Raw genomic sequence first — 24,530 nt, 5'->3', positions numbered from 1 at the left:
TTGACCATAGGTGCGTTGGTTTATCTCTGGGCTTTCTATCCTGTTCCATTGATCTATATTTCTGTTTTTGTGCCAGTACCATATTGTCTTGATTACTGTAGCTTTGTAGTATAGTCTGAAGTCAGGGAGTCTGATTCCTCCAGCTCTGGTTTTTTCCCTCAAGACTGCTTTGGCTGTTTGGGGTCTTTTGTGTCTCCATACAAATTTTAAGATTTTTTTGTTCTAGTTCTGTAAAAAATGCCATTGGTAATTTGATGGGGATTCCATTGAATCTATTGGATTGCAATAGATTGCTTTGGGTAGTATAGTCATTTTCACAATGTTGATTCTTCCAATCCAAGAACATGGTATATCTCTCCATCTCTTGGTATCATCTTTAATTTCTTTCACAGTGTCTTATAGCTTTCTGCATATAGGTCTTTTGTCTCCCTAGGTAGGTTTATTCCTAGATATATTATTCTTTTTCTTGCAGTGGTAAATGGGACTGTTTCCTTACTTTCTCTTTCAGATTTTTCATCATTAGCGTATAGGAATGCAAGAGATTTCTGTGCATTAATTTTGTATCCTGCTACTTTACCGAACTCATTGATTAGCTCTAGAGTTTTCTGGTGGCATCTTTAGGATTCTCTATGTATAGTATCATGTCATCTGCAAACAGTGACAGTTTTTCTTCTTCTTTTCCAATTTGTATTCCTTTTATTTCTTTTTCTTCTCTGATTGCCGTGGCTAGGACTTCCAAAACTATGTTGAATAATAGTGGCGAGAGTGGACATCCTTCTCTTGTTTCTGATCTTAGAGGAAATGCTTTCAGTTTTTCACCATTGAGAATGATGTTTGCTGTGGGTTTGTCGTATTTGGCCTTTATTATGTTGAGGTAGGTTCCCTCTATGCCCACTTCCTGGAGAGTTTTTATTATAAATGGGTGTTGAATTTTGTCAAAAGCTTTTTCTGCATCTATTGAGATGATCATATGGTTTGTATTCTTCAATTTGTTAATATGGTGTACCACATTGATTGATTTATGTATATTGAAGAATCCTTGCATCCCTGGGATAAATCCCACTTGATGATGGTGTATGATCCTTTTAATGTGTTGTTGGATTCTGTTTGCTAGTATTTTGTTGAGGATTTTTGCATCTATATTCATCAGTGATACTGGTCTGTAATTTTGTTTTTTTGTAGTGTCTTTGTCTGGTTTTGGTATCAGGGTGATGGTGGCCTCATAGAACGAGTTTGGGAGTGTTCCTTCCTCTGCAATTTTTTGGAAGAGTTTGAGAAGGATGGGTGTTAGCTCTTCTCTAAATGTTTGATAGAATTCACCTGTGAAGCCATCTGGACCTGGACTTTTTTGTTTGTTGGAAGATTTTTAATCACAGTTTCAATTTCATTACTTGTGATTGGTCTGTTCATATTTTCTATTTCTTCCTGGTTCAGTCTTGGAAGGTTAGACCTTTCTAAGAATTTGTCCATTTCTTCCAGGTTGTCCATTTTATTGGCATAGAGTTGCTTGTAGTAGTCTCTTAGGATGCTTTGTATTTCTGTGGTGTCTGTTGTAACTTCTCCTCTTTCATTTATAATTTTATTGATTTGAGTCCTCTCCCTCTTTTTCTTGATGAGTCTGGCTAATGGTTTTTCAACTTTCTTTATCTTCTCAAAGAACCAGCTTTTAGTTTTATTGATCTTTGCTACTGTTTTCTTCGTTTCTATTTCATTTATTTCTGCTCTGATCTTTATGATTTCTTTCCTTCTGCTATCTTTGAGTTTTGTTTGTTCTTCTTTCTCTAGTTCTTTAGGTGTAAGGTTAGATTGTTTATTTGAGATTTTTCTTGTTTCTTGAGGTAGGCTTGTATTGCTATAAACTTCCCTCTTAGAACTGCTTTTGCTGCATCCCATAGGTTTTGGATCTTCGTGTTTTCATTGTCATTTGTCCCTAGGTATTTTTTGATTTCCTCTGATTCCTTCAGTGAGCTCTTGGTTATTTAGTAACGTACTGTTTAGCCTCCATGTGTTTGTGTTTTTTACATTTTTTTCCCTGTAATTGATTTCTAGTCTCATAGCATTGTGGTCAGAAAAGATGCTTGATATGATTTCAATTTTCTTAAATTTACTGAGGCTTGATTTGTGACCCAAGATGTGATCTATCCTGGAGAATGTTCCATGCGCACTTGAGAAGAAAGTGTAATCTGCTGTTTTTGGATGGAATGTCCTATAAATATCAATTAAATCTATCTGGTCTATTGTGCGATGTAAAGCTTGTGTTTCCTTGTTAATTTTCTGTTTGGATGATCTGTCCATTGGTGTCAGTGAGGTGTTAAGGTCCCCCACTATTATTGTGTTACTGTCGATTTCCTCTTTTATAGCCGTTACCAGTTGCCTTATGTATTGAGATGCTTCTATGTTGGGTGCATATATATTTATAATTGTTATATCTTCTTCTTGGGTTGATCCCTTGATCATTATGTAGTGTCCTTCCTTGTCTCTTGTAACTTTCTTTATTTTAAAGTCTATTTTATCTGATATGAGTATTGCTACTCCAGCTTTCTTTTGATTTCCATTTGCATGAAATATCTTTTTCCATCCCCTCACTTTCAGTCTGTATGTGTCCCTAGGTCTGACGTGGGTGTCTTGTAGACAGCATATATATGGGTCCTGTTTTTGTATCCATTCAGCAAGCCTGTGTCTTTTGGTTGGAGCATTTAATCCATTCACATTTAAGGTAATTTTTGATATGTATGTTCCTGTGACCATTTTCTTAATTGTTTTGGGTTTGTTTTTGTAGGTCCTTTTCTTCTCTTGTGTTTCCCACTTAGAGAAGTTCCTTTAGCATTTGTTGTAGAGCTGGTTTGGTGGTGCTGAATTCTCTTAGCTTTTGCTTGTCTGTAAACCTTTTGATTTCTCCATCGAATCTGAATGAGATCCTTGCTGGGTAGAGTAATCTTGGTTGTAGGTTCTTCCCTTTCATCACTTTAAGTATATCATGCCACTCCCTTCTGGCTTGTGGAGCTTCTGCTGAGAAATCAGCTGTTAACCTTGTGGGAGTACCCGTGTATGTTATTTGTCATTTTTCCCTTGCTACTTTCAATAATTCTTCTTTGTCCTTAATTTTTGCCAGCTTGATTACTGTGTGTCTCGGTGTGTTTCTCCTTGGGTTTATCCTGCCTGGGACTCTCTGCTCTTCCTGGACTTGGGTGGCTATTTCCTTTCCCATTTTAGGGAAGTTTTCAACTATAATCTCTTCAGATATTTTCTTGGGTCCTTTCTCTCGCTCTCTCTTCTCCTTCTGGGACCTCTGTAATGCAAATGTTGTTGCATTTAATGTGTCCCAGAGGTCTCTTAAGCTGTCTTCATTTCTTTTCATTCTTTTTTCTTTATTCTGTTCCATAGCAGTGAATTCCACCATTCTGTCTTCCAGGTCACTTACCCGTTCTTCTGCCTCAGTTATTCTGCTATTGATTCCTTCTAGTGTATTTTTCATTTCAGTATTGTGCTGTTCATCTCTGTTTGTCTGTTCTTTAATTCTTCTAGATCTTTGTTAAACATTTCTCGCATCTTCTCGATCTTTGCCTCCATGCTTTTTCCGAGGTCCTGGATCATCTTCACTATCATTATTCTGAATTCTTTTTCTGGAAGGTTGCCTATCTCCACTTCATTAAGTTTTTTTCCTGGGGTTTTATCTTGTTCCTTCATCTGGTACATAGCCCTCTGCCTTTTCATCTTGTCTATCTTCCTGTGAATGTGGGTTTTGTTCCACAGGCTGCAGGATTGTAGTTCTTCTTGCTTCTGCTCTCTGCCCTCTGGTGGATGAGGCTATTATCTAAGAGGCTTGTGCAAGTTTCCTGATGGGAGGGACTGGTGGTGGGTAGAGCTGGCTGTTGCTTTGGTGGGCAGAGCTCAGTAAAACTTTAATCCATTTGTCTGCTGATGGGTGGGGCTGGGTTCCCTCCCTGTTGGTTGTTTGGCCTGAGGCAACCCAGCACTGCAGCCTACCCGGGTGTTTTGTTGGGGCTAGTGGCAGACTCTGGGAGGGCTCACGCCACGGAGTACTTCCCAGAATTTCTGCTGCCAGTGTCCTTGTCCTCACGGTGACACATAGCCACCCCCCTGCCGCTGCAGGAGACCCTCCAACACTAGCAGGTAGGTCTGGTTCAGTCTCCTATCGGGTCACTGCTCCTTTCCCTGGGTCCCGATGAGCACACTACTTTGTGTGTGCCCTCCAAGAGTGGAGTCTCTGTTTCCCCCAGTCCTGTCAAAGTCCTGCAGTCAAATTCTGCTTGCCTTCAAAGTCTGATTCTCTAGGAATTCCTCCTCCCATTGCCGGACCCCCAGATTGGGAAGCCTGACGTGGGGCTCAGAACTTTCACTCCTGTGGGTGGACATCTGTGGTATAAGTGTTCTCCAGTTTGTGAGTCACCCACCCAGCAGTTACGGGATTTGATTTTATTGTGATTGCGCCCCTCCTACCGTCTCATTGTGGCTTCTCCTTTGTCTTTGGATCACATGGTTTTTATTCTTCAATTTGTTGACGTGGTGTATCACACTGCTTGATTTGCGGATATTGAAAAATTCTTGCATCCCTGGGATAAATCCCACTTGATCATGGTGTGTGATCCGTTTAAAGTATTGTTGGAAACAACCCAATTAAAACATGGGTGGAAGACCTAAATAGACATTTCACCAAAGAAGACATAGAGATGGCCAAGAGGCACATGAAAAGATGCTCAACATCACTAATTGTTAGATAAATGCAAATCAAAACTACAGTGAGGTATCACCTCACACCTGACAGAATGGCCATTTTCAAAAAATGAAACAATAAATGCTGGAAAGGGTGTAGTGAAAGGGAACCCTCCTGCACTGTTGGTGGGAATGTAAATTGATACAACCACTATGGAGAACAGTATGGTGGTTCCTTAAAAAACTAAAAAATTGAACTACCACATGACCCAGCAATCCCACTACTCAGCACATACCCTGAGAAAACCGTAATTCAAAAAGAGACATGTACCACAATGTTCATTGCAGCTCTATTTACAATAGCCAGGACATGGAAGCAACCTAAATGTCCATCGACAGATGAATGGATAAAGAAGATGTGGCACATATATATAATGCAATATTACTCAGCCATAAAACGAAACGAAATTGGGTTATTTGTAGTGAGGTGGATGGACCTAGAGCCTGTCATAGAGAGTGAAGGAAGTCAGAAAGAGAAAAACAAATACCATATGCTAACACATATATATGGAATCTAAAAAAAAAAAAAAAAAAAAAAATGGTACTGATGAATCTAGGGGCAGGGCAGGAATAAAGATGTAGACATAGAAAATGGACTTGAGGACATGGGGGAGGGGGAAGCTGCGGTGAAGTGAGAGTAGCATCGACATTATATACACTACCAAATGTAAAGTAGATAGCTAGTGGGAAGCATCAGCATAGCACAGGGAGATCAGCTTGGTGCTTTGCAATGACCTAGAGGGGTGGGATAGGGAGGGTGGGAGGGAGGCTCAAGAGGGAGGGCATATGGGGATATATGTATGCACATGGCTGATTCACTTTGTTGTACAACAGAAACTAAAATAGCATTGTGAAGCAATTATACTCCAATAAAGAAGTATTAAAAAAAAAAAAAAAAAAAGTTAGTTCTGAAAGCCTTCCAAAAAAAAAAAAAAAGTATTGTTGGATTTGGTTTGCTAGTATTTTGCTGAGTGTTTTTGCAACTGTTCGTCAGTGATATTGGCCTGTAATTTTCTTTTTTTTGGGTATCTTTGTCTGATTTTGGTGTCAGGGTGATAGTGGCCTCAGAGAATGAGTTGGGAGTGTTCCTTCCTCTGCAATTTTTGCAGTACTTTCAGAAAGATAGGTGTTAACTCTTCTCTGAATGTTTGATAGAATTTACCTGTGAAGTCATCTGGTCCTGGACTTTTGTTTGTTGGGAGTTCTTTAATCACAGTTTCAATTTGCGTACTTGTGATTGGTCTGTTCATATTTTCTATTTCTTCCTGGTTCAGTCTTGGGAGATTGTACCTTTCAAAGAACTTGTCCATTTCTTCCAGGTTGACCATTTTATTGGCATATCTCGTAGTCTCTCATGATCCTTTGTATTTCTGTGGTGTCAGTTGTGACTTCTCCTTTGTCATACCTAACTTTATTGATTTGAGTCCTCTCCCCTTTTTTCTTGATGAGTGTGGCTAAAGGTTTATCAGTTTTGTTTATCTTTTCAAAGAACCAGCTTTTAGTTTCATTGATCTTTTCTGCTTTTTCTTCATCCTTACTTCTGCTCTGATCTTTATGATTTCTTTCCATCTACTAACTTTGGGTTTTGTTTGTTCTTCTTTTTCTAGTTGCTTTAGGTGTAAGGTTAGATTGTTTATTTGAGATTTTTCTTGTTTCCTGAGATAAGATTATATTGCAGTAAACTTCCCTCTCAGAACTGCTTTTGCTGAGTCCCATAGGTTTTGGATCATCACGCTTTTGTTTTCATTTGTCTTTAGGTATTTTTTGATTTCCTCTTTAACTTCTTCAGTGATCCATTGGTTGTTTAGTAGCATATTGTTTAGCCTCCATCTGTTTGTGTTTTTACAGTATTTTTCCTGTAGTTGATTTCTAATCTCATAGTGTTGTGGTCGTAAAAGATGCTTAATATGATTTCAATTTTCTTAAATTTACTGAGGCTCACTTTGTGGCCCAGCACGTGATTAGTCCTGGAGAATGTCCCATGTGCACTTGAGAAGAATTTGTATCCTGCTGCTTTTGGATGGAATGCTCTATAAATATCAGTTAAGTCCATCTAGTCTAATGTGTCATTTAAGGCCTGTGTTTCCTTATTGATTTTCTGTCTGGATGATCTGTCCATTGATGAAAGTGGTGTGTTAAAGTCCTCCACTATGTATTACTGTCTATTACTCCTTTTATGGCTGTTAGTATTTGCCTTATATATTGAGGTGCTCCTATGTTGGGTGCATATATATTTACAGTTGTTACATCTTCTTCTTGGATTGATTCCCTTGATCATTATGTAGTGTCCTCCTTTGTCTCTTGTAACAGTCTTTATTTTAAAGTCTGTTTTGTCTGATATGAGTATTGCTACTCCAGCTTTCTTTTGATTTCCATTTGTGTGGAATACCTTTTTCCATCCCATCACTTTCAGTCTGTGTGTGTCCCTAGATCTGAAGTGAGTCTCTTGTATACACCATATATATGGGTCTTGTTTTTGTATCCATTTAGCCAGTCTGTGTCTTTTGGTTGGAGCATTTAATCCATTTACACTTAAGGTAATTATCAATATGTGTGTTCTTATTGCCATTTTGTTAATTGTTTTTTATTTGTTTTTATAGGTGTTTTTTCTTCCCTTCCTCTTTTGTTCTCTTGTGATTTGATGACTAACTTTAGTGTTGTGTTTGGATTCCTTATTCTTTTTTGTGTGTGTATCTATTGTAGATTTTTGGTTTGCTGTTACTATGAGGTTTTGATATAGCAGTCTATATAGAAACAAGATTGTTTTAAGTTGCTGGTCTTTTAATTTCAAATGCATTTCTAATATCCTGCATTATGCTCTCCTCTTCTCATGATTGCTGGGGTTTTTTAAATATTTATTTATTTATTTATTTGGTTGCTCCGGGTCTTAGTTGCAGCACGTGGGCTCCTTAGTTGCAGCTCACAGGACCCTTAGTTGCGGCTTGCAGGCTTCTTAGCTGCAGCGCACAGGCTCCTTAGTTGTGGCATGCAAACTCTTAGTTGCAGCACGCATGTGGGATCTAGTTCCCCGACCAGGGATCGAACCTGGCCCCCTGCATTGAGAGCACGGAGTCTTATCCACTGCGCCACCAGGGAAGTCCCCCTGGTTTTGATATCATATTTGTGTGTGGATGATTTCCTACCTTTACTTTATGTTTGCCTTTACCATTGAGCTTTTCCATTCATAATTTTCTTATTTGTAGTTGTGGCCTTTTCTGCCTAGAGAAGTTCTTTTAGCATTTGTTGCAAAGCTGGTCTGGTGGTGCTGAATTTGAATTCTCTTAGCTTTTTCTTGTCTGTAAAGCTTTTGATTTCTCTGTCAAATCTGAATGAAAGCCTTGCTGGGTAGAGTATTCTTGGTTGTAGGGTCTTCCCTTTCATTACTTTAAATATATCATGCCTCTCCCTTCTGGCCTGCAGAGTTTCTGCTGCGAAATCTGCTGATAACCTTATGGGAGTTCCCTTCTATGTTATTTGTTGCTTTTCCCTTGTTGCTTTTAGTATTTTTTCTTTGTCTTTAATTTTTGTCAGTTTGATTACTGTGTGTCTCGGCATGTTCTTCCTTGGGTTTATCCTGCCTGGGACTCTCTGCACTTCCTGTACCTGGCTAACTGTTTCCTTTCCCATGTTAGGGAAGTTTTCAGCTATTATCTCTTCAAATATTTTCTCAGGTTTTTTCTCTCTCTCTTCTCCTTCTGGGACCTCTATAATGCGAATATTGGTGCATTTAATGTTGTCTCAGAGGTCTCTTTGGCTGTCCTCATTTCTTTTCATTTTTTTTTCTTTATTCTGTTCTGCAGCAGTGATTTCCACCATTCTGTCTTCCAGCTCACGTATCCATTCTTCTGCCTCAGTTTTTCTGCTAATGATTCCTTCCAGTGTATTTTTCATTTCAGTTTTTGTATTGTTCATCTCAGTTTGTTTGGCCTTTAGTTCTTCTAGGTCTTTGTCTGAGATCTTGGATCATCTTTACTATCATTGCTCTAAATCCTTTTTTGGGTAGATTGCCTATCTCCACTTCACTTAGTTGTTCTCTGGGGTTTTATCTTGTTCCTTCATCTGGGACATATTCCTCTGCCATCTCATTTTGTCTAACTTTCTGTGATTGTGGTTTCCTTACCACAGGCTGCAGGGTTGTAGTTCTTCTTGCTTCTGCTGTCTGCCCCCTGGCGGATGAGGCTGTCTAAGAGTCTTGTGCAGGCTTCCTGGTGGGAGGGACTGGTTCCTCCCCACTGGTGGGTGCAGCTGGGTCTTGTTCGTCTGTTGGGCAGGGCTGTGTCAAGGGGCATGTTTAGTGGGCAGCTGTATGCTCAGGAAGACTTTAAGCAGCCTGTCTCTTGATGGATGGGGCTGTGTTCCCACCCTGTTGGTTGTTTGGCCTGAGGTGTCCCAGCACTAGAGCCTACAGGCTGTTGAGTGGGTCCAGGTCTTGGTGAGAAAATGGCCGCCTCCTGTAGGGCTCACACCAATGAGTACTCCCCAGAACTACTGCCACCAGTGTCTTTGTCGTCGCAGTGAGCCAAAGCTGCCCCCATCTCTGCAGGAGACCCTCCAGTACTAGCAGGTAGATTTGGCCCAGGCTCTTATGAGGTCACTGCTTTTTTTCCTGGGTCCTGGTGCACATGAGACTTTGTGTGCACTCTCCAAGAGCGGAGTCTCTGTTTCCCCCAGTCCTGTGGAATTCCTGCGATCAAACCCCGCTGGCCTTCAAAGCCAGATGCTTTGGGGGCTCCTCCTCCTGTTGCCAGACCCCCAGGCTGGGGGGCCTGACGTGGGGCTCAGAACTTTCACTCCTGTGGGAGAACTTCTGTGGTATAATTTTCCAGTTTGTGGGTCACCCACCCAGCAGGTACGGGATTTGATTTTATTGCAGTTGTGCCCCCTCCTACCAGGTCATTGTGGCTTCTTCTTTGTCTTTGGATGTAGGATATCTTTTTTGGTAGATTCCAGTGGTTTTGTCGATGGTTGCTCATCAGTTGTGATTTTGCTGTTTTTGTAAGGAGAAGTGAGCTCACATCTTCTACTCCACCGTCTTATCTCTGTCTTTTCTTTCCGTTTATATAAAACTGTTAACAGGTTATCTTTAGTGGGCAAGTTGTGTAGAAATTGTTCATTTTTATATCTGTGTTTTCTAATATTTCTTCCAATGACTATGAATAGTTTGCATAATAAATAAAAGAATGGGGAGAAAGAAGACATTATTTTAAATCCTTTGTCCCAATTTTAGAAAATTTAATAAAATTAGCATATTTTTAAAGGTAAAAAATTAGTAGAATTTTAATAGTTTAAAAAGAATTTTCTACAGTGGTACTCATGAAAGCATTTTTATAACTGAAAATGATACAATGATAATATTAATGTCCCAAAATAATTATCCATATGGTAGAATACATAGGAAAAGAAACCAGAAGGACGTTTATCAAACCATTAACCATGGCTGTCTCTGCATCAGGTTCGTGGGTGTTATTTTTTGTGTCTGTTTTTCTTCTGTATTTCCCAAAATGTTACAAATGAATACAGGGTACCTTCTTCTTCAGAAAAAAAAAATGCTTTTAAAAGTCTAAACTAACATCTTGTTATTGTTAACCACATAAATACTATAGGAGAAATGGATCGCCTAAATTTAGTATTAAAATAAAACAGCATTTTCCTTTGTGTATGCATGTGTGTCTTAATAGCATGTTCGCTACTTCTCTGTGTGAATAAACTAAAGACAACTACCCTAAAATTTGATTTATCCTATTGTAGGTTGCTTCAGGTGAATGCAATGAAGACACCGAAGTTTACAACATCACCCTTTGTACGGGGGATGAACTCACTCTAATGGGCCAGGCAGAAATCCTTTATGCAAAGACTTTCAAGGAGAAGTCACGACTCAACACCATCTTCAAAAAGATTGGGAAGCTCAATTCCATCAGCAAGCTGGGAAAAGGCAAAATGCCGTGCCTCATTTGCATGAATCACCGGACCAACGAGAGCATCAGCCTCCCATTCCAGTGCAAGGGCAGGTTCAGCACCCGAAGCCCCCTGGAACTTCAGATGCAGGAGGGCGAGCACACCATCCGCAACATCGTGGAGAAAACCAGACTTCCCGTGAACGTGACCGTGCCCAGCCCTCCACCGAGGAACCCGTACGACCTCCACTTCATCCGTGAGGGGCACCGCTACAAGTTCGTGAACATCCAGACCAAGACAGTGGTGGTCTGCTGTGTGCTGCGGAACAACAAGATCCTCCCCATGCACTTCCCTTTGCACTTGACTGTCCCCAAGTTTAGCCTCCCAGAACACCTGGTGAAGGGGGAAGTATGGCCTGAAACCCTGGTCCATCACTGGCTGGGTATCTGCCAAGAACAGTTCGACATCGATGAGTATTCACGGGCGGTCCGCGATGTGAAGACCGACTGGAACGAGGACTGTAAGAGCCCCAAGAAGGGCCGGTGCACTGGCCACAACCATGTGCCCAATTCCCTTAGCTACGCTCGCGATGAGCTCACCCAGTCCTTCCACCGGCTCTCCGTCTGTGTGTATGGCAACAATCTCCATGGCAACAGTGAGGTGAACCTCCACGGCTGCAGGGACCTCGGGGGAGAGTGGGCCCCCTTTCCTCATGACATCCTGCCCTATCAGGACTCGGGTGATAGTGGGAGCGACTACCTTTTCCCAGAAGCTAGTGAAGAATCAGTGGGCATCACAGGGAAGTCAGAACTTCCCTACGAAGAGCTGTGGCTGGAAGAAGGCAAGCCCAGCCATCAGCCTCTCACTCGCTCCCTGAGCGAGAAGAGCAGATGTGATCAGTTTCGAGGTTCTGTCCGGTCCAAATGTGCACCTTCTCCTCTTCCTGTCCCCGGAACTCTGGGAGGAGCAATGAAGTCTTCAGAGATTGCCCTACCTCCACCTCCGGTGCCTCCCAAATCTGAAGCCGTAAGTCCTTTCTGGTTTTGGGTGATGTGCCAGTCCTTCTGTCTCTCTGCTCAGTCATCTGCTAATTTATTTTCTCTCTTAAAGAAAACTCCCCAATGGAAGATTATCAGAATGAGCAATTTGCTTAATTTGGAGTGAAATAGAAATATTTGCTGGATTATTTTTACCATTTGGGAGTTAGTTAGAGTTTTACTCGACATTTGATGAGAAATTCTTGGAGAGTTTTTCTTAGGAGAGGTTTAAACATGCTGCCTAGAGAACGGATAACAGCGAGGGGACAGCAGAAGGCGGAGACCAGATAAGAGGTATGAATATGGTAACAGGTATGAAACGATGACACCCTGAACCACAGCAGCTGGTAGCAGCGGATGGCAGGGAGAAATGAGCTGCTTTGGATCATGTGTCAGAGGTGGAACCAACAGTATTTACTCATTAAATTGGATGTGGGTAGCGAAGGAAAGAGAGAAATCAGGAGAAACTCCTAGATTTGTAGCCTGAGCAGCAGAGTGGATATTAGTGCCACTTACCACCGATGCGGACTGAAGGAAGAGTGGATTTATTTGGGGGAAGGCGAGATCAAGAGACATCAGCATCATTTGTAACTCTCTCCTCGCAGTTACGTTGAGATCAAAGCATCATGGGGATGCTCACTTACACACCACACATACACACGCAGAGCAGAGCCAGGTGCCAGCCCGGTTTTGCTTACCACCTCAAACATAACTCTGAGCTGAGGAGGCGTCTATCAGATTTTAATGTAAAAAGGTCATACAGGACAGGAGAAAGAGCCCTCTGTTTTGACCATGTTCTTTGATTGACAGGCACTCTGAACCTTCACGACTCATTTTTGATAATTGGATTTCATTATATCTGAAGGGAGAAAGCGCTTGAGGCATACATAGGGTGTAATTCTGTTCATTTATTTGACAGTATCTGTGGCAGTGGTTTCCTTTTTTCTATCTCTAGCAGAATCCTGTAAAAGAAAAAAAAAAAAGCAAACTTATACAGATCACAATAAATAGAAGAATTACAATCGAAACCCATCTGACTGAAGGACAGATTGGAGGGAGGGGGTCTCCCCTTGGCCCTGTCCACTCTGCCCCCACCAGGTGGTCTCAGGACACCTCTCTGGAACCACGGGGCTGTGTAGAGCCTCGTATCAAAACCATGGGCTAGATGCTAGAAAAATCACCATCAGTGACCCCTGAAATCATAACTCTGTACTCTAGTAACTTCCCCTTTTGTAGGGAAGGTAACGGATGAAAAGAGAGGACTACTATACAAGTTAAAATGCGGGAGGTATACATAGGTCATGTGTGGGGGGAGTTCAGAGGAGAAAAGAACTTCTAGTTGGGCAAGAGAAGCCTTCATGGAGATGATGACATTTCAAATGAGCCGAGAGTGTATACATGAATGGAAAGAGCAGAGAGATGGGAAAGAAGGGCGTTCCAGACAGAATGGCTTGAGCAAAGGCAAGGGCAGATGAGGGAAAAACGCAGAGTTTTGCTGGGCGAGTGGAATAGGGCTGAAGAGGGAGTATGAAGGGCAGTGGTGTCTTCAAGGCTGGAACCAGGTCACGGACAGCTCTGGACACCAGGCAGCACTTTGTGCCGGGCGTCACACATAGCTGTGCATGCAGGGCCCTCATTGCTGCAAAGCTTTCCTGAGAGCAGACCCACCTCCAGCTGTTTATTCGAGGACAGAAAAGCTCCCCAGAAATTGCAGGTCTCTACTTTCCCCTGCTCCTTACAAGATCTACCAGGGATCTTAAGGCACAAGCCCAGAGATCCCCGTATCCAGTAGGGGTTGTGCAATATTTGGGGGAAGTCTTGGTGGAGTCAGAGACCTTGGTTCTTTTATTCATTCATGTCAGATGGTGTTCCCCAAAAAACAGGTAAAATATTTGGGGGAAGTCTTGGTGGAGTCAGAGACCTTGGTTCTTTTATTCATTCATGTCAGATGGTGTTCCCCAAAAAACAGGTAAAAGGTAAGGGGACACTCCTAGTAAGTACTTTAGGCAATTTTAGGGATGTCTCAACTTACCTGTGTATGTGATGTGGCTTGAAGCTTGGAGCCTTCTCTTCAATAGGAATGTGACCACATGAGCTTTTCCTATAGAACTCTGGTCCCACCTGGCACATAATGGGGACTCCTGTTTGTTGACTGATTGATTGATTGACTCATCCAAGGTGGTCACACCCAGTTATTTACATAACCAAGTCTTGAGGTAGGAAACTGGCAGTGATTGTTTTCACTGAGGCTAGTGAAAGATGAGTAAGAACATAAATATTAAGAGGCCCTATCTTGACCTTGGTACTAAAAGAAAAATGTTAGAGTTAAATTTGAAACTAAAAGCAAATCTCACAGCAGAAGAAAAGGATTGGGCCTCCAGTCTAAGCCTTAATTTCTTATGACATAAGAGAACCTTCTCAGAGCATATTCGGTGTTTATAGAATGCTCTAATCATAAAGACTTTTTATAAACACCTGAAATTACTTAATTTTCTTTTTCTAAGAATTAGGCATTTCAAATGAAGTCATGTTTTTTATTGGTTCTGTGACCATGAAAAAATTTTCCAGTTTTAGGATGTGCGTGGGATCCAGAGAACGTCATAATTGTTAGATGTGGCTTCAGCTTGTAGCTTTCAAAAGGGAACTTTAATGGGGCATAAATTCAAGTGCTCCCACAGAATTAAATAAAACTTCTTTGGATAGTGACAGTGGGGTGGGTCCTGGGAAAAAGATGGGCCATAGAAAGGGAAGCAGAGCTGATAATTGGCAAATGAACTCTGCTTTGCCGCAGTCCGTGGCCCAGTCGTGTTAATATCTAGAGGGGCAGTGGCTCCACTGCAGTGTATGTCAGCCTGTGCCTTTTCTTCTTACTCTATTCTTCACTCCCTACTTCAGGGTCCTAAGTTACAGCAAATATCTGTGCTCTTTCTCCAGCAGATTTTGACAGTCTTTGTTTCTGTAAACGAGATAAAAGTCTTTCTCCTTCAACAGTAATTCTTGCTATGTTTCCAGCAGTGTGCTGCAGTTCCGGCATCATCTGGTTAATGCTTGACCACTGTCCTACCCATATCCTAAAATGGAAAACTAGGCTATGGGGCCAAACAGAAAATCCTCAGTGGAGGAGTGATCAGTTTAGCCCTGTTAATATACTTTGTACTTGATGCGGCTACTTAGAATTATGCTCTAGTCTGTACCTTTGTAAAGATCGTTAAATACAAAGGTTTTTTTCTTTAAACACAAAACGCTGCCACTTACCTTTCCCAAGAATAAGAGGCTATTCCCTCCCTAACTGGAACATCCCAGGGAAGAGTAAACAGCTCCTGGTTCCAGGCACAGAAGAGAAATTGTTGCAGATGAGCCCAAGCTGGGGAGCTGCCCAGCTCACTGAGTGGTGACATTTTCATTTTTTAAAATTGTGCAAAGTGCCCTCGAATCAGAATGACCTGACAGCTCCTCTTCAGTGGGTTATCCTTAATTGGTTCATATGTTCCAAACACATCCTCTATTTCGTAACATTGTGGGCCTCATTCCATAATTTTAATTTTCTGGCTGTTGGCTGATAATGTCTGAAATATTTACCCAGATACACTCTACAAGTGACAGTCTTCAAGAGCTGTCTTTTTTTGGTGGTTTTTTTTTTTTTTTTTTCCCTCTTTGGAAGATGCCATTTTGGAGAGCAGTGACGGGAAGGCTTGATATTGCATGAAATTCTATAAATAGAATGTTTGACTCTCAGACTATTCTGGTCAATGCAGTAAATTACGAATCAGTATCAAAACTACTGGATCACAACTCTTCTATAGCTATGTGTGCAGTAGTATCAAACCTGAGGACCCCAGAACCCAGGGATTAATTAATGTCCTCTGTCTGTCTTTAGTAACAGGAAAAAAAAAGTGCATTCACTCTTGGTTGGATGTTAACGTGGCAGCGATTCCTGAGATTCATGAAAGAAAAATCGTAAAAGGAGCTCTAGGTTGAAACCACTGGTTTAAAGCAAGTTTTACTGCAGTATGGATGAAGAATTCGTTAACCTTTGGGATTGACAGGATGCCCCCTGACAGTGACAATATGAGAAGCAGGGTGTAGGGACTGAATTGTAAGATGGATTGGTAGCATACGTTCATTGTTATAAGACTGAAGTCCATCATAAATAAAGTTCCTGTAATGGAGCACACTGTCTTATTGATGTTTGAGAAAAATAAGACATAAAGGGCGAATTTAATCCAGATCCACACTGCACCTAGTTCAGTAGGTGCCTGAAAAGACTGCACTCTACAGAAGTCTGAATCTGCAGACTGAGCAGCTGATCAGAAAATGGAAGGGGACACCAAGCATCCTGAGAGTCTTCATTTCCCTCCTCAGTGGAATTTCACCGGGAGCAGAGAGGAGTGATCTGCCACACTATGTGATGGATAATTAGAGGCACAAAACATCATGTCTAAGAGCCACACGTGGATTTGCATTCTCACGCTGCCACTTAGTAGCTTCATAGCTTCACACCTTGGGCAAACTATTTAACTTTCTGAGTCAGTTCCTGTGGGAATTAATAACAGCGTCTTCATTGCATTATTGTATTGTACAAAGTACTTGGCAGTTTTCCCTGGCACTTGGTAAGCATTCAATAAATAGTAACAGTAACTTAATATGGGATGCATTCTTTTTTAGGGTTAGACAGAAAATAATTTTTTGGAGGTTTTATTTCCCCTGTCCTTCCTTGCCTAAGGTATAAGGCCTCTCCAGAGAGTCATGGAAGCTGATGGGGACTAGGACACCTACCTCCACAGACAGACCAGCAGAGAGCCCTGGCACAGAGGCAGGGGACAGTCATCCCTGCATTCCAAAAGTGCATCCTAACAGGCTTGAAAAGTAGCAAAACATTCTTTTCATCTGACTTTTAAAATGTCTGCTTGATAAGCTAGGTGTTATGTGTTATAGTTACCTACCTGTGGAGCCAAAATTGTAATCATGATAAACCAAGAAAAGAGCTACAGAAATGCTCAGCATCCTGTGGGCCCCTATAATATCTAATCCTTTCATGGGGGATTTGGGGGTTTTGTAGAACTATAGAGTACCTATGAAAAAGCCACATGTGGTTCTAAGGCTGCAAATATGTGTCAAGAAACTGAAACTCCTAGGAAAACCTCTCTAGAAATATTAAAGCTGAGAAGTTGCCTTGGCTAATTCCATTAGGCATGGCAAGGCTGGGTCATGGTGCTACCAGGTGTCACACCTGGATGTGTCCACCCTACAGAATGAGGGCCCTCACAAGACTACCCAAATTAAGAAAAAGTCATGAAAATCTACTGTTTAAAAACCGAGAGAAGTGATTTTTAAGAACTGAGCTATAAGAATTAATTCTACTCTACAGCCAGCAAACACTGAGGAAAGAGGCGGCAGGACATGCATACTAAAAACAGCCCTTGCACCAAAAATATTAAACCAACCCAGGCTACACAGGATGCTCCCACATAAAAATAGCCCTCCAAGACCACAGTAGATAGTTGTTTCTCCTAAATTCATAGAGTAAGAGAAATATAAGTAAAATGAAGAAGCAGAGGAAACACTCCCAATTAAAAGATGAAGAGAATTCCCTTGAAAGAACAAACAGACCTCTTCAGTCTAATAGACACCAAGTTAAAAAGGAGATAATGAAAATACTGAAGGAATTAAGAAGGGCTATCCATAGGAATGCAGATTACTGTAAAAAGGAACTAGAAACTATAAAAGAGGAGCCAGGAAAAATTAGAAAACTCATTTGCTGAGATGAAAACTGACTGAGCTAAAGGCAACGAATGGCAGATTGAATAATGCAGAAGAACGAGTAAGTGTTCGGGAAGATAGAATAATGGAAGTCATCCAGTCGGAACACAGAAAGCCAAATTGGAAAAAAAAAAAAAAAAAAAGAAAGCAAAATAAGAAACCTATGGGATAATATAAAGCATGCCAATCTACACATAATAGGGATCCCAGAAGGAGAAGAAAGAGAAAAGGGGTTCAAAAATGTGTTTGAAGAAATTATGGCTGAAAACTTCCCGAACCTAAAGAAGGAAACAGATATCCAGGTACAGGAAGCACAGAGGGTCCCAAACAAGATGAACCCAAACAGACCTACACCAAGCCATATTATAATAGAAATGGCAAAAGTTAAAGAGAGGCTTCTAAAGGCAGCAACAGAAAAACAAAGAGTTAATTACAAGGGAACCCCCATAAGGCTATCAGCTAATTTCTCAATAGAAACGTTGGCAGGACAGAAGGGAATGGCAAGATATAGTCAAAGTCCTGAAAGGGAAAAGTCTGCAACCTAGGATATGCTACCCAGCAAGATTATCATTTAGAATAGAAGGAGAGATAAAGAATTTCTCAGACAAGCAAAAACTAAAAGAATACAGCAATACTAAACCTATCCTAAAAGAAATATTGAAAGGTCTTCTCTAAATAGAAGAGAAGCAAGAAGGTATAGGAAAGAGAAAATCACAATTGGAAAGTAAATCACTTAATAAGCCAGTAGACAGGTTTTTTTAAAAATCAGAAAGATTTTTGTGAAAGCGATGACAACCACGATGAACAGCAAAAGGATAAATATGAAGATGTAAAAGAGGACATCAAAATCATAAAATGTGGGAGAGGAGAGTAATAAAATGTAGACTTTTTTGGTTTTTTTTAGAATGTGTTTGAGCCTATATGACTACCAGTCTAAAAGCAAGTAGCTAGGAAGGGGTTAAAATACTTGAAAAACAAGGTAACCACGAATCAACACATAAAATTGACTTACAGAAACCAAAAAGAAGAGAACACAAGCATAATATAACAGGAAATCGTAAACCACAAAAAGAAAAAGAAAGGGACAAAGAAGAAATACAAAATCAACTGGAAAACAAGGTTTAAAATGGCAATAAATAGATACCTATCAATAATTACTTTAAGTGTCAGTAGACTAAATGCTCCAATCAAAAGACAGGGGAATGGCAGATTGGATTAAAAAACAGCCTATAATATGCTGCTTATTGTAGGCAACACATAAAAAAGAGACCCACTTTAAGGCAAAGGACACACATAGACTGAAAGTGAGGGGATGGAAAAAGATACCTCATGCAAATGGAAATGACAGAAAAGTGGGGGTCGCACTACTCATGTCAGACAAAATAGACTTTAAAACAAAGGCCATAAAGATAAAGAAGGACACTATATAGTGATAAAGGAATCAAGACAGGAAGAGGATATTACATCCTCAAAATATATGCACCCAATATAGGAGCATCCAAATATGTAAAACAAATACCAGTAGACATAAAGAGAGAAATTGATGGGAATACAATAATAGTAGGAGACTTTAACACCCCACTCACATCAATAGACACATCTTCTAGACAGAAATCAGTAAGGCGGCAGAGATCCTAAAGGATACAATAGAACAGTTAGACTTAATTGATATTTTTCAGGACATTACGTCCAAAAAAAAACCAGAATACACATTCTTTTCAAGTGCACACAGAACATTTTCTAGGATTGACCGCATACAAGGGCACAAAACAAGCCTCAGCAAATTTAAGAGTATAGAAATTATTTCAAGCTTCTTTTCTGACCACGATGGCGTGAAACTAGAAATCAACCACAGGAAAAGAAATAAGAAAAAAATGATTACATGGAGACTGAGCAACATGGTACTAAAAAACCAGTGGGTGAACAACAAAATGAAAGAGGAAATCAAAAAATACTTTGAGACAAATGACAATAAAAACACAACCATACAAAATCTATGGGATGCAGCAAAAGCAGTTCTTAGAGAGAAGTTGATAGTGATACATGCCTTCCACAAAGAACAGGAAAAATCTCAAACAACCTAACCTACCACCTAAAAGAATTAGAAAAAGAAAAATAAACAAAATCTAAAGTGAGCAGAAAGAAGGAAATAATGAAGATCAGAGAGGACATAAATAAAATAGATTTAAAAAACAATAGAAAAAAAATCAAAAAAAACAAGAGCTGGTTCTTTAAAGGGTAAATAAAATTGACAAACCTCTGGCTAGGCTCACCAAGGAGAAAAGAAAGAGGACCCAAATATACAAAATAAGAAATGAAAAAGGAGAAATAACTGATACCGCAGAAATACAAAAAAATAAAAAATAAAATAATAGAATACTATGAACAATTATATGCCAACCAATTCAACAACCTAGAAGAAATGGACAAGTTTCTAGAAACATACAGCCCACCAAAACTGAATCAAGAAGAAATAGATAATTTGAACAGACAGATCACTAGAAGTGAAATAGCATCCATAATTTTAAAAACTCCCTACAAACAAAAGTCCAGGACCAGATGGTTTCACAGGTGAATTCTACCAAACACAGAAAAAAGAACTTATACTGATCCTTCTCAAACTTTTCCAGAAGATTGAAGAGGAAGGAAGGAATGTATGTCCAAAGACATTCCATGAAGCCACCATCACCCTGATACCAAAGTCAGACCAAGACAGTACCAAAAAAAGAAAATTACAGACCAATATCTTTGATGAATATAGATGCACAAATTCTCAACAAAATATTTGCAAACCAAATCCAACAACACATAAAAAAGATCTTACACCACAACCAAGTTGGATTCATCCCAGGGTCACAAGGATGGGTCAACATAGCAAATTAATCAATGTGATACACCACATCAACAAAAGAAATGACAAAAACCACATGAACACTCAGTAGATGCAGAAAAAGCATCCATTCATGATAAAAACTCTTACCAAAGTGGGTATAGAGGGAACATATCTCAACATAGTAAAAGCTATTTACCACAAACCCACTGGCAGTATAATACTCAACAGTGAACAGCTGAAAGCCTTCCCACTAAATTCTGGAACAAGACAAGGATGCCTACTCTCACCACTTCTATTCAACATAGTATTGGAAGTCCTAGCCACAGCAGTCAGACAAGAAAAAGAAATAAAAGTTATCCAGATTGGAAGAGAAGAGGTAAAATTGTCATTATATGCAGATGACATGATACTATATATAGAAAACCCTAAAGACTCCACACAAAGACTACTAGACTGATAACACAAATTCAGCAAGTTAGCAGGATATAAGATTAACATACAGAAATCTGTTGCATTTCTTTACACTAAGAATGAAATATCAGAAAGGGAATGTAAAAAACAAAACAAAAAAAAAAGCCCTTCTAATCACATCAAAAAAAAAAAAAAAAAAAATAGGAATAAACCTGACCAGGACTTCCCTGGTGGTCCAGTAGAAGAATCCGTCTTCAATGCAAGGGACGCCGGTTCGATCCCTGGTCAGAGAACTAAGATCTCACATGCTGCGGGGCAACTAAGCCCATGCGCCACAACAAAAAGACCCCATATGCCACAACTAAGACCCAACGCAGCCAAAAAATTAATTAATTGTTTTAAAAAGTCAATCTTTTTTTTTTTTTTAATTTATTTATTTTATTTTTACTTTTGGCTGTGTTGGGTCTTCGTTTCTGTGCGAGGGCTTTCTCTAGTTGTGGCAAGCGGGGGCCACTCTTCATCGCGGTGCGCGGGCCTCTCACTATCGCGGCCTCTCTTGTTGCGGAGCATAGGCTCCAGACGCGCAGGCTCAGTAGTTGTGGCTCACGGGCTTAGTTGCTCCACAGCATGTGGGAGCCTCCCAGACCAGGGCTCGGACCCGCGTCCCCTGCATTGGCAGGCAGATTCTCAACCACTGCGCCACCAGGGAAGCCCTAAAAAGTCAATCTTAAAAAAACCCGACCAAGGAGGTGAAAGACCTGTATGCTGAGAACTATAAAACATTAATAAAGGAAATAATTGAAGATGATTCAAAGAAATGGAAAGATATTCCCATGCTCTTGGATTGGAAAAATTAATATTGTTAAAATGAACATACTTCCCAAAGCAATCTACCCATGTAATGGATATCCCTATCAAATTACCCATGACATTTTCCACAGAACTAGAACAAATAATCTTAAAAATTTATATGGAATCACAAAAGACCCAGAATCGCCAAAGAAATCCTGAGGAAAAAAAAGTTGCAGGCATAACCCTCCCAGACTTCAGACAATACTACAAAGCTACAGTAATCAAAACAGTGTGGTATTGGCACAAAAACAGACATATGGATCAATGGAACAGAATAGAGAGCCCAGAATTAAACCCACACCCCTACAGTCAATCTTTGACAAAGGAGGCAAGAATATAACATGGGAAAAAAAGCCTCTTCAGCACGTGGTGTTGGGAAAGTTGAACAGCCGCATGTAAATCAACGAAGTTAGAACACACCCTCACACCATACACGAAAATAAACTCAAAATAGCTTAAAGACTTAAATATAAGACAGGACACCATAAAACTCCTAGGAGAGAACATAGGCAAAACATTCTCTGACAGAAATCGTACCAGTGTTTTCTTAGGTCATCCTTCCAAGGCAGTAGAAATAAAGCAAGAATAAACAAGTGGGACCTAATCAAATTTACAAGCTTCTGTACAACAAGAGAAACCATAAAATGAAAAGACAACCTACAGACTGGGAGAAACTACTTGCACATGATGTGACTGACAAGGGCTTAATTTTCAAAATATACAAACGGCTCATACAACTCAACAACAAAAAAGCAAACAACCCAATCGAAAAATGGGCTGAAGACCTAAGTAGACATTTCTCCAAAGAAGACATACAGATGGCCAACAGGCACATGAAAAGATGCTCTAGATCGCTAATTATTAGAGAAATGCAAATCAAAACTACAATGAGGTATCACCTCACACTCGTCAGAATGGCCATCATTAAAAAATCTACAAACAAATGCTGGAAGGGTGTGGAGAAAAGGAAGCCCTCCTGCATTGTTGGTGGGAATGTAAATTGGTGCAGCCACTATGGAAAACAATATGGAAGTTCCTCAAAATACTAAAAATAGAGTTGCCATATGATCCAGCAATCCCACTCCGGGGCATATATCCAGACAAAGCTATAATTCAAAAAGATACATGTCCCCCTATGTTCATAGCAGCACTGTTCACAATAGCCAGGACACGGAGACAACCTAAACGTCCATTGTCAGATGAATGGGTAAAAACGATGTGGTACGTATATACAATGGAATACTACTCAGTTATTCAAAAGAAAAAAATGAAATAATGCCATTTGCAGCAACATGGATAGACCTAGAGATGATCATCCTAAGTGAAGTAAGACAGAAAGGGAAAGACAAATACCATATGATATCACTTATATGCGGAATCTAAAATATGACACAAATGAACTTATCTACAAAACAGAAGCAGACTCACAGACAGAGAACAGACTTGTGGTTTCCAAGGGGGAGGGAGGGGGAGGGAGAGACGGATTGGGAGCTTGGGATTAGCAGATGCAAACTATTATGTATAGAATAAACAATAAGGTCCTACTTTATGCACAGGGAACTATATTCAATATTCCGAGATAACCATAATGGAAAAGAATATGAGAAAGAATGTGTGCATATATGTATAACTGAATCACTTTGCTACCCAGCAGATATTAACACAACATTGTAAATCAACTATACTTCAATCAAATAAATTTTTTAAAAAAGAATTGATTCTACTCTGAATTTTTATTTTGTCTTTGGGCTTTCTCCTACTGACTATTAATATTAGAGAACACAAGGGGGGAGGGATAAATTCGGAGCTTGGGATTAACATACACACACTACTATATCTAAAATAGGTATAGTATATCTACACTCCAGTAAAAAAAATTTTTAAGTGATATAAATTAAAGCTAAAAAAAATATATCAGAGAAGGCACTAAAGGAGAGATCTTCTTAAATAAACCTGGTGTATTGATAGTCAAATTTAGGTAATAAAAAGATTAATCTGGAAGTGATTATTTACTTTTCAAAATAATTGCTCTACAAAAGGATTCACTCAGGATTCCACTAATTAATGCGGTCTCTTAAGGCATTTGACATTTAATTAATTTTAATTACAGCTTCTGAGGAGCACTCTGTAAGCAAGCCATACCTACGTTTCCCATTTGTTAATTGAAATAAGGACTGAATTATTATTGTGTTTTGGTAATTTTGAAACTAACTGCCTTTGGTTTTGTGTAGGTTATTTATTTTTAAATGAAACCTTCTAGGCCAACAAATTTTCTCCTGTGTCTGCCGAAAGTCTCAATGATTAGAATGTTAATAAAGTCACTGTAATATTCTATGGGATAGCCCTTGATTCAAATCTGCACTCTTGGGTTTACCATTTGCACAAAATCACATTAATGGGAAAGTTATATACTATTTAAATATATCTATCATGCATTATACTCCTTGCTCAGAAAAGGTCTTTATTCTCTGCCCCAATGGCATAGTCTTTCTTTGGAGTCCAGGGAAGCACCCTGGAACTTAAACAAGTATTCTTTTCAGAACTGCGTGCCCTTCTTGTTTCCCAGTAGCGGCCTGCTGTGCCCTCCGCCTTGACTCCCTTGCCTGAGGCCTGGAGGTTGGAGGCCATTGCAGACCCAGGCCTGCCTTAGGTCCTTATCATCCGCATACACAATGGGAAAAAGAAACGCACACATCTGAGAATCAGGATTTCAACTGTAAATCACATCTGCCCTGGCGTAATTCATCAGATAGATGTTCATTTATTGCCATGTTGTCATTGTAAAACTTTAATTTCTGTTTGGCTGAAAATACCCCTGATGGGTATGTGACAGGGTTGTGAACTCTTTGTATAAAAGCCTCTTTATAAATAAGATTTCTTAAGGCTGTAATGATTTTGTTATCTGGGAGAGGGAGTGTGGGAAGAAATGTAAAATACAGGGCAGAGGGCATGCAGTGAAGGCAAAGTTACAAAGTTCAGGGAAGCATGATTACAAAACTCCTTTCTTT

At 40.0% G+C, this 24,530-nt stretch overlaps 1 protein-coding gene across 3 annotated transcripts in view; it reads left to right on the top strand.

Annotated features, from left to right (window-relative positions):
• The window catches only part of GAREM1 (GRB2 associated regulator of MAPK1 subtype 1), a 215,004-nt gene that overhangs the window by 176,742 nt on the left and 13,732 nt on the right, over positions 1–24,530 (top strand). For all 3 annotated transcript variants that reach the window (XM_068563339.1, XM_068563338.1, XM_068563337.1), the window contains one exon: positions 10,483–11,655. In XM_068563339.1, coding sequence (XP_068419440.1) covers positions 10,483–11,655 — 1,173 coding nt within the window. The remainder of the gene's footprint in view (positions 1–10,482; positions 11,656–24,530) is intronic.

Source organism: Eschrichtius robustus, chromosome 14 (assembly GCF_028021215.1).
Source record: "Eschrichtius robustus isolate mEscRob2 chromosome 14, mEscRob2.pri, whole genome shotgun sequence".
NCBI lineage: Eukaryota > Metazoa > Chordata > Mammalia > Artiodactyla > Eschrichtiidae > Eschrichtius > Eschrichtius robustus.
Note: the sequence above shows the minus strand (reverse complement) of the source record. Positions and strands in the feature narration are given on the sequence as shown.